We start from the raw sequence: 19,439 nt of genomic DNA, 5'->3' as shown, positions 1-19,439 counted from the left end.
AAAATGCCAAGATCAGGGCAGGCTGGAAAAAGGAGAGCAGATTCTCCCCACACTGGTGGCTCACACTGAAGTTAGACTCACCAACCAGTCATGAACTGTGCTCCTGATCCCCCCCAAGAAGCCGAAAAATGAAATCACCCAGCCCCCATTCCAGTTCTCAGCCTCCCAATTAGCACATAGGTCCAGTAAAGTGAGAAGTTCTGCTCACTTATACAAAATGTTCTTCTGACCCCAAAGGGCCAGCCACCTTACCAGGTCAGTATCAGTCTGGATCTCACCCAAAATACCACACTGCCAGACAATCCTTTAGCATCTAAAACTAAAGGTTTATTAGAAAAGAAAAGAACAAGAAGAGAGTTGTTAAATGATAAAGCAGTCAGATACATACAGAGACTTCCAAGTCTGTATGTCAGCTTCTTAGCAGTATTGGTGAGTTGTTGGCTTGAAATTCCCTCTCGAACACATCGAAAGCTTGGATGGGTCATTCAGTCATTTGTTCAGAGCTTCGGTTTGTAGAAAAGTTGCTCCGGAAGTAAGAAGGATTGAAGATAAATGGAGATGATTCGGCTGCCCTTTATATTCCTTTTGCCATGTGGCTTGTACTTCCTGTGTCTCAAACACAAGCTTCACAGCACATGACATGGAAAAGCCTTAGAGTTCTCTGTCCACCAGCCTGCCCGTACATGCCTTGCTAAGTCATAAGGTACAGCCCCTGGCTCCTTTCAATGGGTTCATTGTACAGCTGATGACCCTTGATGGGCCATCGAACAGGCTAGGCAGTGCTGATGCCAATCTGTCTGGGGGTGTCACCCAGAAAAACAGCACAAGTTTGGAAATACAGATATACAATACATATCTATAACTCACAATACAAAGGTGATACAAACATATAAACAAGATTACCATACTTGGCAAATCATAACATTTTCCCTGACACCTTACACAGCATATCTGGCACAATTCATTGCAATTTTATAATATTGGTATTAATAATAATATAAAGTGTCTCACAATTCCATACAGCGTCACACAGTCCATGGAGGGAGGAGTTTTAAATCCGTTCCTGGAAGAATGGAGAACCAGTGGAAAGATGGAAAGGGGAAGGCGGATCTGGTTGCCCTTCTGTTTATTTGAGAAGGTGGCAGCAGTGAGACCAAAGAGCTGGGACTTAGGGGCGCCATGGGGAAGGGGAGATTTTTCTTTAGTTAGTTCGCTGCAGGAGGACCTTTGTCAGAGAGGGTATGGAATGTAGGGTAAGTGTCAACCCCTTTGTTCATGAGAATCTGTAATTTGCAGGTTTTGCAGTGCTCCTTTTAACGAATTGCTGTATTCCGTACATCCGTTTCCAGACTTAGCATGGCATTTTAAAAACACCAAATAAAATTTAAGTTTAAAAACCAATCGCAGCTTATTACTGACATGGAGATCTGAAACAGTGGAGCACAAGTCTATCACGCAGTACACAAAGCAGTTCTTCAGACAGATCAATTAGTAGTTGTCCCTGTCTACTTTTGTGAATGGCTCAACTTTAATTCAGTTTAATTTAATGGTTGATATATTTTTGTTCTTTTCCCTTTGGTAGGTTGTCGCTTATCATTACTGCCAGGCCGACAATGCCTACACCTGTCTTGTGCCAGAGTTTGTACACAACGTGGCAGCACTGCTCTGCCGCTCGCCACAGTTTGTCGCCTACAGGGAGCAGCTACTGCGGGAACCACATTTACAGAGTATGCTCAGCTTGAGATCCTGTGTTCAGGATCCCATGGCCTCCTTCCGGAGGGGAGTCCTAGAGCCCTTGGAAAATCTTCATAAAGGTACTGTGATTGAGACTGTTTTTAACTCTTATCAGCCTGAGGATTTTTAACTTAGCTTTTCTTTGGGTGTGGGCCGCCAAACCAAGGAACACATGAATTCCACATGTGAACCCCTAGTGCGCTAGGAAAATTCAAGACTTGTAGAAGAGAAGGCAGGACTTACGGAGGCTGAGAATACACCAAAAGACTCTTGTTATGGTTGTAACGCCTCTTCCAACCTAGTCCTTCAGTTGTGTTTTCCAAGGCCATGGAGGTGGTGCTATAGTTAGTGAGCTCTTGACTTTGAGCACATTTGGTTTCATTCACATCCAACATTTGGATGAAAAGATCTGAAAATGAATGCTGACAACATTTGCCTTGCACAGCTGTGCTTAGAATAGCATGTTTGCATTCATTTGTTAGGTCACTAACTTTTTTCTCCACTCAATTACCCCTCAGAAATTCATTATTTAATCAGCTCTTGGGAATTCTCAGCCTCCAAACAGAAATGCTGGCAATATACAAGTCTGTAGATAACTTATGAAAAGCTGCTTTGGGCAACTGGGTAACAGACCATATCCTAATTACTGACTCTGGAGATATAGCAAAAACCCTTCAAGACGTTTCCATTTTCCCACATGCAGTGTCAGCTGTACCTGTGCCTCTTTCTTTTGTATACAGGAAAGATGCAGTTAGTTTTTCTTAATAGAGTGACTAACTGTAAAACCTTTGACCTTCATAGCCATGGACACTAGTCAAGTGTGGGTAGAGTTCAGAACTCTGTCCCTCTCAAAACCATGTTTATACAAATACTGCATTGTGTAATATTGGCTGCGGAAACTGTTCAACACAATTGCATGTTTCACCCCAATGGAGTAGATGGATCAAAGTGATCTAAACACCACTCCAGTCATATTTAGCAGCTTTGTTGTTCAAATGAAGTCGCTACTTTGAAGCTGAGTGTCTAGATTCTAAATACTGACTTCAGTACAGGCGCAAAGGGACTGTAAAGGCGGCTCAGCTGTCCAGCTGTGGATTCCCCTGGCTTGGGGAAATCTCTGAGTGGCATCAGGTCAGCATTCTCTCCACCCTTTGCAACCACCCCTGCCATAAGGGGTATGCTGGAGATGTGGCAGGCAGGAAGAGACGTAATCTACAGCTGTTATAATGACACCTGGGGGGCCATTCCAGATGACGCAACTTAGAACCGTTCCGAGGATGCTTTAAATTATGCTGGCAGCCAAACTGATCCCCATCTGGCACCTAAGATCAGGGAAAGTCAAAGTTTATGTGAAGCCAAGTTTTCCCTCTTGTGCTTTTCCCCAAGCGCAGCTCAGCTGGATCCAGGGATCAAGACCCCAATCTTTCAGTGTTGCTGATTAAGATTGTTAGCAAACTAATTTGTACCAAATGTTTTGTAACAAAATGAACATCATATGGAAATTGGTTTAAGAAAATATGTAATATACAAGAATTTGTAAATATAGCAACAGATCCTTTACAAGGTGCTGTTGAAGCTTTAAACAGTAATTTCATTGTTATTAATGCTGAATGTTGCTGACAAACTGAGATTCACATTTTTCAAATGTATTTGAGTTTCAAGTAATATAAACAACTTGTAGGGGAACAATGACCTTATTTCCTTCTCCTCCCCATCGCCCATATAAGCGTTATGAGAAACATGAGATGTGGATGTAAAAATCAGGCTTCCATCGTATTTGCTCCAAGGTGAGAGAGTCGTAAGGACTATTTCCTAGTGTGCCCTGTAATCCTGCTTAACAGTTAAGTGAAAAAACATATGTAATGATTTTAATGTAAAATAAACACCTTTTCTGTACAGATATTAACAGTAAATGGAGAAATAAAAAAAGCTTGGGATGCAGAGATAATAATAGGATGATGAGATTTAATGTGTAGCTACTCTCAAAGTATATTTTGTACTAATTTCTTTATGCCCTGAAACACCATAGGGGCAACTCTTTTCACCACTGTACCGTTTATTTTAAATTTAATTAAATATTTCCTTAAGTGATTAAAGAGGAAAAGAAAAAGTTAACCCGCTAACTATAGTGCCTAACTTTCATAGCACAGTCCATCTGTAGTGCTTCCCAAAGGAAGGTTAACACTGTACAGGTGGGGATCATGCATGTATTGCAAATATAAATCAACAGCACTCCTCAGGAATAGAACCAGCTCTCCTAACTCCCAGTCCAAAGCCATAGTCACTAAGCAGCACTGACTTCCAGAAAGGTGCAGCTTGCACCACACCCTAAAGGTGGCTAGACAAAGGCTCTGATGGACTTGCCAGAAGAAACAAATTCAAGATACCAGGTATGGCTACATTGCAATAAAAACACCAAGTCTCAAAGCCGGGGTCAGCTGACTTGGGCTCAAGCTGTGGGGCTATAAAGTTGCAGACTGGAGCCTGAGTTCTGGGACCCTCCCCTGTCATCAGCCCTCTCGAATGTCTACACTGCAATTTTATAGCCTCTCAACTCAAGCCCCATGAGCCCGAGTCAGCTGACATGGGCCAGCCATGGCCGTGCCATGGGTCTTTTATTGCAGACTTTCCCATGAGGACCATTTGCTGAGAAGGCCTTGCTCTTTGCCCTGGAGACACACAGCAAGAGCATTGTAGTCCCTTGTAGCTGTCATGACAGAGCATCTATGGAGTTCCCTCTGAAATAAACAGGTCTTTGGCTGTTTAGTTTTAACTGCCATAACACAATCTTCAGATGGGTGATCAGGTGTTAAAAATAGCAAATAATCTAATTAAAAGGAGCAATATTTTTTAAACTGCTCATTAAATATAAAATATGATTTAATTTACTGCGAAGAGAAAAGAGGGTAATTTATAGGGAGCTGATGCAAGGAAAATCTCAACTGTATTAGAAATTAAATGCTCCTGTTCTTTTGTGTTGTACAAGAGGGTCCATTCCCTTTGGGAGGAGAGAAAATTAAGATGTCTTTCCATTTTCCAAGCTGATACATGAGATGTCTCGTTCAAGTGGTCCCCACACAGAACTGATTCATGTTCATGACCCATACTCTGTTTATAGCTCCTGTAATAGCCACTGGAGTCAGTGGATACTGTCATGTGACATGGGTATTAACCTTTTGTAGCTCTGAACCAGTTAGAAAATGGAGGCCAGGAAATACACCTGCTCCTTGTGTCCCACCTCCATTATACCTTTTTTGCCTGCCTGTTTCTTGTCTACAGATTTCAGCTGCGGCAAGATGACCACAAAAATTGGTTGTCTTTAATGCAACATATTACAAAAAGTAACCTGAGCAGTTAAAATTCTGCCCTTGTTAGCTGATGTGCTAATGGCTTGAAAATGTCTTGTCCTGCTGCCAGGGTCTACTTTTGAAGAAAGAATGCAACTATCTTTTGTACGTGTACAGTGGTGCACTAAATATGTCCCTGGCTAGAATTTTTTAAATATATTGCTAGACAATATTGTACAGTGAAACTTGTCTTAAGCAGCCACCAAAGGGAACACCAGCAGTTGGCTTTCTCTTAAAGGAGGTCTTTGGTGCTAGGTAGGTTGTGTTGACCACTGTGAACATCCCAGACAGTGGGAGTAAGCAAAAATTGTGTAATTCATAGATGTGACATCCTCACTAAAAAGTGCTGAGGGGGATAGTCCTTCATGGGTCAGGGATGGAGAGGATAACTATGAGGCCATGTCTACACTACGGGCAGTACGGTAGTGCTGAAGTATAGGCACTTCGTACCGCAGCGTAAGGGTTTTTTCCATCACTGTAGGTAGTCCACCACCCTGACCGGCAGTAGCTAGGTCAATGGAAGCATTCTTCTCTCAACCTACCCATGTCTACAGCAGAGGTTACCTTGACTTAGCTATGGGGCACAGGGCTGTGAGTTCACACCCCTGAGCACTATAGCTATGTCAATCTAAATTTTAACTGTAGACAAGGCCTAAGTCTCCAACTTCTGATTCCATAAGTCACCTTGGCTGGTTCAGAGAACCAGCTGACACAAAAATCCCCTTGTGATGCTGCACCAGCATGGAAGCAGATTAAGGAGCTGCTCTGGGCTGCAGTGGACTCTCTCCTCCAGACCAGGCCAGGACTGGAGGAGGAGTTAAAAAGAGGGAACTCTGTTCAGCTAGGGGCAACCCGGGGAAGGGAACTGGCTGTTGTGCTTTCCAGCTCCCAGAGAGAGGCTGACAGCCAACAGAGCCTCTGCCAGTGCAGGAGGAGGACATGGATCCCTTGAGCTAAGAAGGGAATGAGGCTGAGGTAAGAGAGGCCAACGCCATGACCAAAGCTGCAGATATGTTTTCCTTTCTTCCTTTTTCTTCATACTTTGATTTAACCTTGTCTGCTGACAGTGGGCAGTTTGGTTTGCTTCACATGGGACCCTAAGAGGGGAAGAAACAGCAAGGAGGTCTCGGCCGGAGGGTTGAGCACCAACCCACAAAAGGGATGCATCCGTGTAGCAGCGACTGGGATGGGGGCAATTCGACCCACACACTTGCACTCCCCAAAAACTCCTAAATGGGGGTTCTGCCACAGACAGATTTGTGACACCCCTATTTTTATTTAATGGACTGCGGTATCAGTGAGACGTAGTTCCTCTTATTGGCATCTATTAACGCTAAACTTAAAGTTCATCCTTCAAAATTTGCTCGAGAAATGTTAACTTTATTGCATAAAAACCCCACGGTTTTTCCTAATTATTTATGTTGTTAGCAGCATGAAAATTGTCCAGGATCTACATTTAAAAATGTCCATGTACAACTCTCAGCAAATGTAATCGTCTTAATGACCTGAGCCATAGAATTCAGATCCATACTTCTCTGAAGTTCATGAGGCAGGGGTTTGTCCTGGACCCATCTTTCCTGAACAGAGGGCAGAATTTTGAAAAGTTCATCTGACCAGCTCCTGTGCATGCAAACTGATTTGTGCTCAAAGACCTGTATTGCCCATGAACCATGGTTTGCCTATGTTTGTTAGTATTTGCATGCACTTACGAAAATCTAGCCCAGCATGAGCATTATTTGGTTAAAAAGTCTACTATGTGCCTGTACAACATCCCAACCTAGATTATTTAAAGGTGCTAGAGGCATATTCTTCTATGCATACGTATACATAGCAACTGGAAATGTTGCAACAGGTTTACATCAAGGTGCTGTTGATGTTTAATGTCACCAGTGAAAGTAGGTGTAATAATGTTCAAGTCAAAATTTGCTAAGACATGTTGATTCACATTTCTCAAATATATTTGAGTTTGGGGAGAAGGTAACTTGTTTAATAGCTTAAATGTTTTAATGAAGTGTTGTTGCAATTGTATAGATGTTGTAAATCAAATACATATTTTATGCAACCTGAGATGTATAGTTATTTTATCTCTTTTTGTCTGATTTTATTTTCCATTTAAAACAATGTGGTGAGTACTCATTGTAGCCATGCTGCTAGCCGATGGACTGAAGCCTTTTCTCTTTCTTGTAATCTCAGAGAGGAAGATTCCAGATGAAGATTACATCATATTAATTGATGGTTTAAATGAAGCTGAATTTCACAAACCAGATTATGGGGACACCATAGTATCATTCTTGAGCAAAATGATTGGAAAATTCCCATCCTGGCTGAAGTTGATAGTGACGGTCAGGACAAGTCTACAGGTATATTAAGACCATGTTTCTTATTAAACACACTGGATTTTTGTCATAGTGGGTTTTCTTATTGAAAATCTTAACTAGTGTCATATAGATTTAATTATTGATCTTTTTGAAGTTATCTCATTTAAGTCTTTTTGTAATGAATTCAGATTGCTTTATGTCCTCCAGATTCTTTCTCTGGATACTGTTACAGAACAAGAGTCTGATCCTGCACCCTTTACTCATGTTAATAATCCTTGCTCAGCAAGTAGTTCCATTAATTTCAGACCATTCACATGAGAGAGGACTACTCACCATCAGAGTGTTTGCAAGACCAGGCCCAAAGTCCGTGAGACTGTACTATTACGAACGGGAGTTTAGCCGTGTATTCTCTCTTAAATGGGACAAAGCTAGGAGATATCTATTAATAACCTTCTATTTAATCAACTGCGGTATGATGCTGAAGACTACTGCACTCAGCACTCTTTGAGATGTGCTAAGCGATCTGTTTCAATGAGAGGCCTAGAGTCCTGGACCCCACCAGCTTTGCCTGTCCACAGGTGATGCCCTAACCTGGACATCTTCATGACACAGAGGAGAGCTGATGGCATGTCCGATAGCTGGTTGGGATGGGACTATAATTTTAAAGGGCACTGCTCTTCGTGAATACTCCAACCCCTTTCCTTGGCAAGTGTGTTAGGAAAAACTTTCATCAGTTTTATTTCAGCCACCTAGTTTCACAAAGAAACCTGCTTTTTAGATTGTAAGGTCTGTGGGGCATGGACCATGTCATCTTAGGTATTTGCCCAACACCTCTCTAGGTGCTGATGAAATACAGATGTTTATCTTTATTAATAATAAGCACTTCCAAAATGAATAATTTCTTTTCTTTTCTTCCAGGAAATAATTAAGTTGTTGCCCTTCCATAGGATTTTTTTGGATAGACTGGAAGAGAACGAAGCCATAGATCAGGACCTCCAGGCATATATCCTTCATCGAATACACAGCAGCTCTGAGATCCAGAACAACATCTCCCTTAATGGCAAAATGGACAACACTACATTTGGCAAACTCAGTTCTCACCTCAAGACCTTGAGCCAAGGCTCCTATCTATACCTAAAGCTCACTTTTGATCTCATAGAGAAGGGCTACCTGGTACTGAAGAGCTCCAGCTATAAAGTAGTCCCCGTCTCTCTCTCAGAGGTTTACCTATTGCAGTGCAATATGAAGTTCCCAACACAGTCTTCCTTTGATCGGGTTATGCCTCTCTTGAATGTGGCAGTGGCCTCTCTGCATCCATTAACAGATGAACATATTTTTCAGGCCATTAATGCTGGTAGCATTGAGGGCACACTGGAATGGGATGACTTTCAGCAGAGGATGGAGAACCTCTCCATGTTTCTTATCAAGCGTAGAGACATGACACGAATGTTTGTTCATCCGTCTTTTCGAGAATGGCTTATCTGGAGAGAGGAAGGAGAAAAGACCAAGTTTCTTTGTGACCCTCGGTAAGTAATTGACGTAAAAATGTCTGCAGCATTTCACTCTTGCTCATCCTAATAATCTTGTCTCATGGGATTGAATATGGATAAATACAGTACAGACTAAATGGGAGACTCTAGTCCATCACATCTGCAAAGGCATATAATCTGTCTGGGATAGGTGATAAAGAGATGAAAATCAAACAACATATACACATCTATATACAATGAGCCCGATTCAAAAGCCATTCTGTTCATGGAACTCCCACTGAATGACTTCTGAATGCAGAATCAGGCCTCACTGTGTTTTTGGAGTGTGAATTCGTGTTTAGAGGACACAATGACCATCGGATAAATTATTATTGTGTTCCTGGCATAGCTATTGTGAACATAAGTTATATCAAAACACTATTAGACTTTATAGTCTGTTTAAATGCACTGATAGCATGAGAATACTACTACACTATTAAAAATGTATCTTCTATCTTTCAACCTCAGATGGGGAACAGGTGTTGTCTTCATCATTTTAGTTGTCCATCCCAACAGTTCTAGTTTCACTTATATTAGCCCATTCCCTGAAACAGATATATAAAAATTGGGAAAGTCATTCATATTCTGAGCCCCTGCAATGCATCTCCTTGAACCTGCAGTCAGTACATAGTGATAGTATCTACTGAAACTGAATATTCAGCCAAGGTGACAGCCACTGACCTCATTAAAGCAAGTTGTTGCTGTTATCAGTGTCAGGGTAAAGAATATATTTACCACCTCAGGTATGGAGCTTCTTGGTAAACAGGATTTAGTAGAAAAAATAACATACAGCTGCTCCGAGTGGAAATCCTGGCTGCTTTAGTAGATTTCTGCACAGCTCTCCTGTTACTTAGTCTTTGCAATGCATCTTCCACCTCTCTGCAGTTATCTTTATATCAGTGTTAATTATTTACATGTTATATCTTTCCTCAGAGTCATTAGATACTTCTCACCATGCAATGCTTTTCCCATCATGGCTTTCACCATAGTTGTCTGCTATTTGCAAAGCCATTTAAATGCATGTCTCTCATTTATTTTTAATCCTAGCCTGCTGTACTGGAAACATTCTTCCTAATATCCACTTGTGTTTAGCCCAGCTGCTTTCTGACCATAGTAATTTTTGACTGGATGTACACAATTTCATCAACTAAGATGTGAATCTCTAATGCACTAGCTACTAATTACTTTACTGTTTTATCACAGATGGGACAAAACTGGGGGTTTAGGTGCAAGCTTTGATACTTGCTGTTGATAACTAGTCACAGCATACATTTTGCATGAAAACAAAAACCATTTTCTTCCTTCTCTACCCAAATAAAGTAAAGTTAACCAGAGCACATCTGATGGATTAGGCATCCATTTTTTTTACACTGTGTATGTGCCGTAGTGATTAAACACCTTTGTAAAGCTGTGTAAATGTAAGCAGTTTTGATTCTCAGGATCCCAAGAACGTCCTTCTCCTTAGTTTTGGTCCACATGGGTTTATGCCTTCTGAATGTCTCTTTGAGCTCCAAGTTTGAATGAATTCTCCAACTCAAAGCAAAACTCAATCAAAACTGCTGTTTCACCAGGCTGTGCACTGAAACCATGCACAGCCAGAAATTTCACATGGTTTTAGCATGAAATCATAAATCAGCCATGGTACACTGTGAAGGTAAGAAACAGTTTGGGCTGAGGTTCAGGTTTCATGCAGTTTCGTAACCATTATGCACAGTGTGAATGTTTTGCACAGGCTTCACAACTAGCACACGTCATCTGGAGCTTTGAATCCCTCTACTGTAATGATGATGATCATCTCAGTTATTGGACCTTTCCTGACCTTGAGTACAGGTGCCTGACAGGTGCGGTGTCATGAAGTTAATTCTTACTCGTATAGTGATGAGAAACCAATTCCTCCGTTGTTCCAACCTTCCCGCGTCACAGAACTTGCCATTCAGAGCTCAGACAGCCTGTAATACTGAGAGATTCGTTTCTGTGGGCTTTCAGGCACCAGTTTAGTCCCGAATTTACCATCTTAAACAAGTGAAGCCATAAATCACTGTAACGGGGGAGGAAAAAACCTTTTGCAAATATGAAATCCTAGACCAGAGCTAGCCGGGCTTCTCTTGCTTACAGTAATTTTTGCCAGAGGCAAAGATGAAACACTCTGAGGGACTGAAACAGAAACAATAAGTAATACTGGTTCCTGTGCCTAGAGGGTAAGTCCATACCTACTGAACAGGGCCGGCTCCAGAGCCCAGCGGGGCAAGCACCTGCCTGGGGCGGCCCTTTCCCGGGGGGCGGCAGGCTGGGCCGGCGGACCTGCCGCAGTCATGCCTGCGGGAGGTCCACCGGAGCCCCGGGAGCAGCGGACCTGCCGCAGGCATGACTGCGGAGGGGACGCTCGGCCGGCGGCTCCAGTGGACCTCCCGCAGGCATGACTGCGGACGGTTCGCTGGTCCGGCGGCTCGGCTGGACCTCCCGCAGGCATGACTGCGGCAGCTCAAGCGGAGCCGCCGGACCTGCGAACCGCCCGCAGCTGCGGGAGGTCCAGCCGAGCCACGCAACCAGCGGACCCTCCGCAGTCATGCCCGCGGGAGGTCCGCTGCTCCCGCGGCTCGGGGGCGCCTCCCGGGCATGACTGCTTGGGGCGGCCAAATTTGTAGAGCCGCCCCTGCTACTGAAGGACTATTAAAAACCTCTAATGCATCATATGTGCTAATTGTATCATATCCTGATAGAGAGAGAACATGAGTGAGGTAATATGTTTCATTGGACCCACTTGTGTTGGCGAAACAGACAAGCTTTTGGGCTACACCGCGCTCTTCTTCAGGTCTGAGAAAGGTACTTGTATTCATGGCAGGTAATAAAATACGGTATATCTCAGTCATCAGTAGCTAGAGCCCCGGAGAGTTAGCTATTGTGTGATGTACGTCTTCCTGTCCCGCTCTTGGGTAGAGCTGATGTTGAATGTTGAGCTCAGAGCTAGGTAAGCCCTCATCAACAATTAAGATGAAAAATCACCATGTATTTTCACTACCTTAATGGGAGCACAGCTTGCCACTGATTTGACTAATAATAGGACAAGTGTGTGAAAACTTGCTTGCATTTTGTTTGCTCACAGTGAGCTTGATTTTTTCCCCAGTAAAATGGGAATTGAAAAGGTGTGGAAGCTGTGTGAAGCACCGTTTGGTTCCCTTGTGCTGAATTTCAGAAACAAGCAGCTAAACCTAGGCTTGTTGACTTTGCAGAGAGCTGCTGTAGAGATAGTGGTTGCTGAGGCTGATTCTCTCAGGAGAATAGCTTTGAAACTGAAGTGTGACCATGTGAAACAGCTCTTAATTGACTTTCCCTGACAGAAGTGAACAGATTTGGAGGATGTTATGGAGGAAATTGAGATAATGGGACCTGGGTCAGCAGCACTGCAGCTGGGATGGTCTTTTTCCTTCCATTAATAAGACTGGAACATCCATTGTCCCATCCTCTCAGCAGCACAGAAAAGGAAAAACAAACAAAAAGGCTAAGTATTGTACTCAAATTTAACACATGCTCTTCTAGCTACATACAGTCAAGCAACAAACCGCCTGCCCTCCAGATTTTTGTTTTAGCCTGTTGTGCTGCTAGCGCCTTCTTCCCTGAATGCTCAGCGTGAGTTTTCTAACCAAAGCAAAGGCTAATTGGCATTGAAGGGAAACACTATCATTCTAGATTCTCCCACAAGGGAGCCCCTCGGCGCTGACTGTTTAATAATAGGACACAAGAAAAGCTCTTGCCTGATATTTTAACCAGCATTGGAACCAGTAATGACTTCTGCAGACTGTCAGTGTAGCACTGTTAGCCAGTTGTATTATTTGACAGATAATATAAAACTATAGACAGGGAGACCATTTTTAAAGGTTTATGCACAAGGGGGGCAAACTTATCATTGTGCATTTGTCGTTACCTCTGCACTTCTGGACCTAAACATTGCTCTAATGCCAAGGCATTTTTTGCATAGACTTTTATTTTAGAACCTTTCCTGCAATGATTCCAAAGCATTTCCCAACATTAGGAAGGAAGGTGCCGTTATCTCTGTTATAGATGGGGGGAAACTGAGGCTCAGAGAGTTGAAGTCAGCAAAGTACTGGGAGTCAAATGTAGAGCCCAGGTCTCCTTACTCCTTATCTGTCTGTTAAGCCACATCAAACATGTTCAGCGTCTTTCAACTAGAGTCTCCTTTTTTCTTTGCCTGTGTTGATCTCAGCAAAGGTAAGGAAGGGACAAGGTAGGCTGGTAGCTTCCTTTGCATCCCCTTAATTCTGGCTCTGGCCCCTGCACTGAATTGCCCAATCTTGTAATCTCTCTCTATGGGTCATTGCTCCAGTGTAGAATAGCTGGTGACATTCTCTTTTTCTCCTGACAACCCCCAAGCCTGGGAGGAGACTGACCTATGGTCATTCCAGCTCTGTGCTGGTCCGAGAACGCTCCTGGGAGGAGACTGACCTAGGGTCATCATTCCAGCTCTGCGCTAGTCCGAGAACGCTCCCCCGTACACAGTAATCCCACTGGAGCTGGGTAAAGAGGTGTTTAGGGTAAGGGAGCATTTGGGCCTTCACCCAGGGCTGGATTAACCCATGACTGGGCCCTAAGCAAACAGACACTTCTGGGCCCCTACTTTGGACTATGAATACCAACAGACAGCTGGTCCATGGAGAGAAGGGGAAAATACACTTCAGTGATGTTCCCTCTCATACACGCCATGGCAGTAAATTCCCATCCCAGCCTGTTCACTTGCTGCTGTTAGAGAAGGAAGCGGTTTCTTTAACCAGTGGCACCCTCTCCCCTTGGCTCCGTTGGGAATGGCAACGAGAGCTTCAGCTGTGTGTGAAGACGGTCTCTGCCCACTCATCCGCTGATGCGGGAAACTTCCCTCACCTGAGTGAGCAGTGTTGCAACCTGGCACAAGGGGTTGCAACACCACACAAATTTGGCCCAGCCGCCCCCCCCCCTCCCCCCGCCATGACACGTTCTGGTCACAATGCCACTTGCTCGAGTGAGTGAAGCTCTTTCAGTTCATGAATCGGTTAAAATAAAATAAAACCCACCCTCCCCCATCCCACACACATATTTAGGCCCTACGCACATGCCTAGTTTGTGTATGCAGCAGCCTGGTTCTGCTTTCATCTCATAATAAAATGCTCTCATAGTATATCTGTTCAGATTAAAAATAGTGAAAATGACAGAGGTCACAGCTTTGCTCCTGTACAGTGAGATCCCCAGAAGGGAGTGAATTGCTGTATGATGGAAAGTGTTACCTCCTTCCAGTAACTACTATGTTGTATAGGCCAAGCAGAGTTAGGAAATCTCAGCTGCATTTGTATTCATTAAGCTTGGCCCATGAATACATATAATGAGAAATGCTCTGTATCTACAGAAATGAGGCAATGTCACTTTTTCTCCCTCACTGTGTCAAGAAAAGTTTATCCCACCTGGAGTTGTTTTTAGCAATGCGAGTTTCTGTTTTAAAAGTGAACATTTTCAATGTGTGGTGTGTCTTTTAGGGGAACTGTCACTCTCCTTTCACCCTCCGAGATAAGAAGTGCGGAAGAGAGGTACTAATCTGAGGGAGCAGAATGTCATTCATTAAAAATGTCTTAGGAAAAATGGCCTGCTGTGCACTGTGCATTTTTACTAAATGAGGATGCAGCTCTATCCTCCTAAGACCCTCAGACTTACGGCTTTGTCGCGGAGTTCTTGGACATCTGCAGTCATATTCTCAGAGGTGCTGAGCACTTGAAGATAAAAGGAGCTGCAGGCACTCAGTATCTTTGAAAATCAGGCCACTGGAGTCTTGTTTAGAACACAATGCAGAGGAATAAATCGTTTGCAGTAAATTTCCCTTCAGTACACAGAGAATTAGGCATACAGCTACTGCCCATTAATATTAATAGGAGACTTCTGGCTAATACCCCAGGATAGCTCTATAAAAATTAATGAGAGATACTAGTCCTCTTTGTTTCACCTTTGCAGAATCAAGTCAGTTCATATCAGCCTTCAAAACTCTAAGTAAAGGTAGCTTGGTAATAACATCTTGTAGGAATTAGTGTTCAGTAGCAATCTAAACCAAATGTGTGAAGCTATAAAACAGTATCTCGAGTTGCCATGGTTTCCAGTGGAATTACCTTATAATATCATACAGCCTAGGTATTTTACATTCCTTTTTCTCTCCCTACGTCTCCACAGAATCATGCTGCAGATGGAGCTCTTAACTAATCACAGTTCAAGCAGCTACTGTTTCTATATATTATCCAGCAAACTTCTTGTATACAAATTCATTTACACCTCAGTACTGCAGACAACTTAAAACGCTGCTGCTTTCTTGTGTTACGCGCTGGCTTTTTTTAATTGTCTAAATTTCGCTTCAAATTGCAGATGTTGGTTTGTTGTTGTGGAGATACGTTTAATTGTTGAATGCATTTATTCTTCTATTTTCAGTAACCTGAGAGTCCCTGAAGTCTCTAAGCAATACATTCTTCTTTATAATTGGCTGATGTGGTAAAGGGGACAAACCGTAGGGTGGTTTTGTTTGTGTGTTTGATGGATTTTAGTCAGGGAGGTGAAAATGCCATTTCAGTTTGATGAAGAGAAAAATTACAGTTTTAACAAGAATTTTTTAAATCCCTTGTGCACATGCGTGTATGTGTATAAAAAAACACACCTTGTGTGTATACTGTACATATATACACATATACTCTCTCTCTCTCTTTTTCTCCAGTCCAGATTTCAAAAATGCTCACATCCAACAGCTCTCATTTAGATACTGAAATGAAGTGGCTGTTTCCGAAGCAGCCATTGTTTCCAAAGGGAGCTGCTGGGTGCTGAGCACCACTTCTTTAGGAGCCTAAATGGGAGCTGGGCTCTTCTGAAAATCTGGCCCTTAGTGGACTCCAGTACTCTGCCATTTTCTGTTTTCATCTATGAAACTGTATCTCTTTCCTTCATAGCTCAATACCCCTACTTCTGTTTTCTACCCCAATTAATCTGTTTGCTAGTAAGAAAATTAGTTCTCCCGTATAGTACCTCTCTCCATGCTGTATATCCCATTCTGTTTGAAACCCCAATTATTTTTTGATCAATACAGATAAAACGTATCACTCCCTGTCATTATGATTCTTTTTATGTTTTAGTGGCTGCAGACCCATTTGTTAAGGCACATTCACGCAAGAAATCAAATACATTAATCACAGACTTAGCTCAAGAAATGAAATGTCTTGGTTCTGTCTTATTTTAGCCAACACTTTCAGCACTAGTGTGTTCTGTGTGCTCCCCAATTACGTATATACACCCAGGCACTCAGCTCACTGGGACACAGACACCAGGGACATGGTGTTGTGGTTAGTTACCGGTATTTTACAGTGCCCAAAGGGGTGCTGGGTGCCGTACCCCACAGATAAAAAGACATGAGGTCAGATTCTCCCCTAGCTAGCACTCTGTGCAGTCATTTTCACCTGCACACAGCCGATGTAGGGTGGGTACAAAATGCTATCCGATCAGAATGCTAGCATTGTGCACAGGCTTCACACAGGTGAAATGTTGGTACAAGTGGACAGGAGTGGTAGTTTGGGGCTCTGTGGTACTCCTGGTATAATAAATGTAATAAGCTGGGATATTTTCATTGCAATATCCCAATTCTTCATCAGGATAAAATGGGGACAAGCTTAAGGTTCCAGACGTTGGGCCACAACACGTGAGAATTCATCACAAGTCCTTCAGTGAATTAAAGTGGCAAATGTTACCTGTACCAAAGCATAGTAAGTTTGGTGTGCTGCCCTCATTGGGAATAGTACTGTTAGGCATCCCAGAAGTCTGCCCGCAATAAATAGGGCCCTCTTACTCCACTACTTTCAGTGTAATAGCTATAAAAATAGTGAGGGAATTTATCACAGCTTGACAAAATGAACATAGGACCATTACCTTGTGTAAGTAACCCTGTAGGCAGTCATAAAGAAATGCCACTGTTCCCTGAGTGATTCTGTTCAATCACATTCAGAAGTACAGAATCAAGACAGGATAAAAAAAATGCAACTAACCGGGGTGGCAAATGTAGCAGGGACTGTTGAGGGCAGCATAAGCTCGTGTTGTAATAATAATTAGAGTGAAAGCGTTGGACTAAATACACCTGTGGCACAGATGGAAAATGTGAAAGAAGAAAGGTGACGCTTGAACTTGGTCTCAGGTGGTGGGTCTGCTCTTTTAATGAAGCTCTGAAATGCATTTTTGAACTGAAAGAGCTGGGCAGGGCTGCAGCCCCAGTGTCAGTCTGAACGGAAGATGGGAAATGCCACCCAGGCAGATTCTAAACCGTGATTAATAACATGGAGATCCCAAATAATTGCAGCCACCAGAAAAAGACTTTACCATGAATAGAGTAGCTCACTGTTACCAGCTTGAGATAGATGCAGCCCAAACACTGATGGATACAGTGCTGTTTGTGTGTTTTATATATGGTAAAGGTCACATTTTAATCAGCTAAACCGTACATCTAGTTTGCTGCTTCTCATTTCTCCACCACCTTTATTTCCCTCCAAGCCTCCTCCCTCAGGCCCTGGTCCAGCAAAATACTTAAGCATGTGCTTAACTTTAAGTACACAAGTAGTTCCATTGACATGAAAGCATCTGCTTGGTGCTTTGCTGCACCAGGGCTTTTGTAAGTCCTTTGCCCTCCACCGTGGTTAGAACAGGCTGTATCCTGACCCATGTTCTCTGCCAGTGGCTCTCCAAAAAGTTTCTGGTTGTTCTAAAACTGTTCGGGGCCACACTTTTTTCAAAAGGCCTTTCATTGTGGTCTGCCATCAAAGTACTTTGACTCCAGCTAGTTTTATTGATCAGGCAACTGGTGTGTAGTAAAACAACATGCACTGTGGATAACGGTGAGAGAGCAGAGGAAGTGAAGGAGCTGCTTGCAGGAGACTTGAAGCCTGGACCAGGCTTGCTAAATGAGCTAACCAGAGACCCCTAGCACAGGTAGGGAACCTCAAGTAACTGGTTCCTTGTAAGAAAGCTGAAGCAGTTGTTAGAGAGGGCTGATTCTGGGAAGTGTACAGGGGAGTCAGCTCAGAGCAGGACAGCTGCAAGCCAAACTCCAGGGCGGGTCACACCCGAAGAACTCATTTAGAAAGAGGACTATGAAGGAACCCCTTGTCACACCCAGGCTGTGAGGTAAGAGCCAGGCCTCAGGACAGATTTTGGGACTTTGCGTTTTTCTTTTGAGTTTATATGTCTGAATAAACCCTTACCCCAATAAGGGACAAGCAACATTTGAAGGAACAAGTGTGTGGAGTCTCTGTAGAGGGAGAATAAAGGGCACCCCGGTCACAAGAGGGCACATGGACCAACTCATTTACAATAACCCTGCTGCTTAACCCAATCTAGTTAGTCCACTGGTCTCTCCCAAATGGTAGCACTCTATGTTGATTACTCTAAGGAATTTTTAGCTGACTACTCCCAATCAGGCCCAACATATCCAGCAGGTTAAGGTGCTAAATATATTTTAAATCCAAGATCATCGGAGTGCTTAATTTAGAGAAGGCTTAGTTACTCTATCTATAGTTACTCTATCTGTCTTATCTTATCTATCACATATATTTCTTAAGTATTCCTGAGATTTCTTTTCACACTGTTTTAAGGAAACACTTATTTACTTAAAATACAAAGTAATCCATTCTTAACAGACGGTGAGTCAGCTGAAATGCTTATAAACTAATCTAGGACATAAGAATTTCTTCTTTGCTAACAGAGATTCATTTTTTCAAAACTCAGATTAAAACAGTGGCTTCAAATCCTTTTTTAAAAAAAAATAGTTAATACCTTTTGTTGCCTTTCAGTCTAACGGGTGGCCATAGATTTCCCAATTCCATCCATGATGCTTTCCTTGGCTGCTTCTGTTATCTGCCATTATTTCAGGCAGTTCAGTGCAGATGTTCCCCTGAATGAGTTCTTGATGAGAATTCATCTACATTATCCTGAATAAACTAGAGATGTTCTGCTTCTCTGGGACAGCCACATGTTTAGTGTAATCTGAGGCATGTAATCTACTGTACATAATAAAATACGGTCACAATGTCACCAGTGCAAATAGAATATTAAACAAAAAAAGAAACCTTGAGAAATATGAATATTACATCAGGATCATTAGCAGAATTTCAGAGTTTCAACTGATTTGCAACAGTGAGATGACTGCTGATCAAAGAGACTGGAAAAAACTTGGTAACTTTCTATCATGAATCATAATGTTGGTAGAGATTGTTAATGCCCTGTTAAAGGAGGCTAGGGTGCCAACTTTCGCCAAATGAGGGGGTTGTTAGGCACATGTACAGTAAACTGTCTCTCGACGTGTGAAGATCTTGCTAGGTACCATTCTTTTTCTGACCTGCCCTTTCTGGAGAAGATTGTGAATGTGGTTCCAAGACAATTTGAGAGTCAGATTTCTTTGATCCTGTCTCTGTCCTTGACCTAGATTTTTAGCCTTCATGTGGATACATCTGTGGTGGTTT

The 19,439-nt window shown here is 42.8% G+C and overlaps 1 protein-coding gene across 6 annotated transcripts in view; it reads left to right on the top strand.

Annotated features, from left to right (window-relative positions):
• TANC2 (tetratricopeptide repeat, ankyrin repeat and coiled-coil containing 2) overlaps positions 1–19,439 on the top strand; it is a 602,081-nt gene that overhangs the window by 520,322 nt on the left and 62,320 nt on the right. For all 6 annotated transcript variants that reach the window (XM_044999330.1, XM_044999329.1, XM_044999328.1 and 3 more), the window contains 3 exons: positions 1,583–1,814; positions 7,275–7,441; positions 8,318–8,925. In XM_044999330.1, coding sequence (XP_044855265.1) covers positions 1,583–1,814; positions 7,275–7,441; positions 8,318–8,925 — 1,007 coding nt within the window. The remainder of the gene's footprint in view (positions 1–1,582; positions 1,815–7,274; positions 7,442–8,317; positions 8,926–19,439) is intronic.

Source organism: Mauremys mutica, chromosome 25 (genome assembly GCF_020497125.1).
Source record: "Mauremys mutica isolate MM-2020 ecotype Southern chromosome 25, ASM2049712v1, whole genome shotgun sequence".
NCBI classification, from domain to species: Eukaryota; Metazoa; Chordata; order Testudines; family Geoemydidae; genus Mauremys; species Mauremys mutica.
This window is presented reverse-complemented; position numbering and strand designations above follow the sequence as displayed.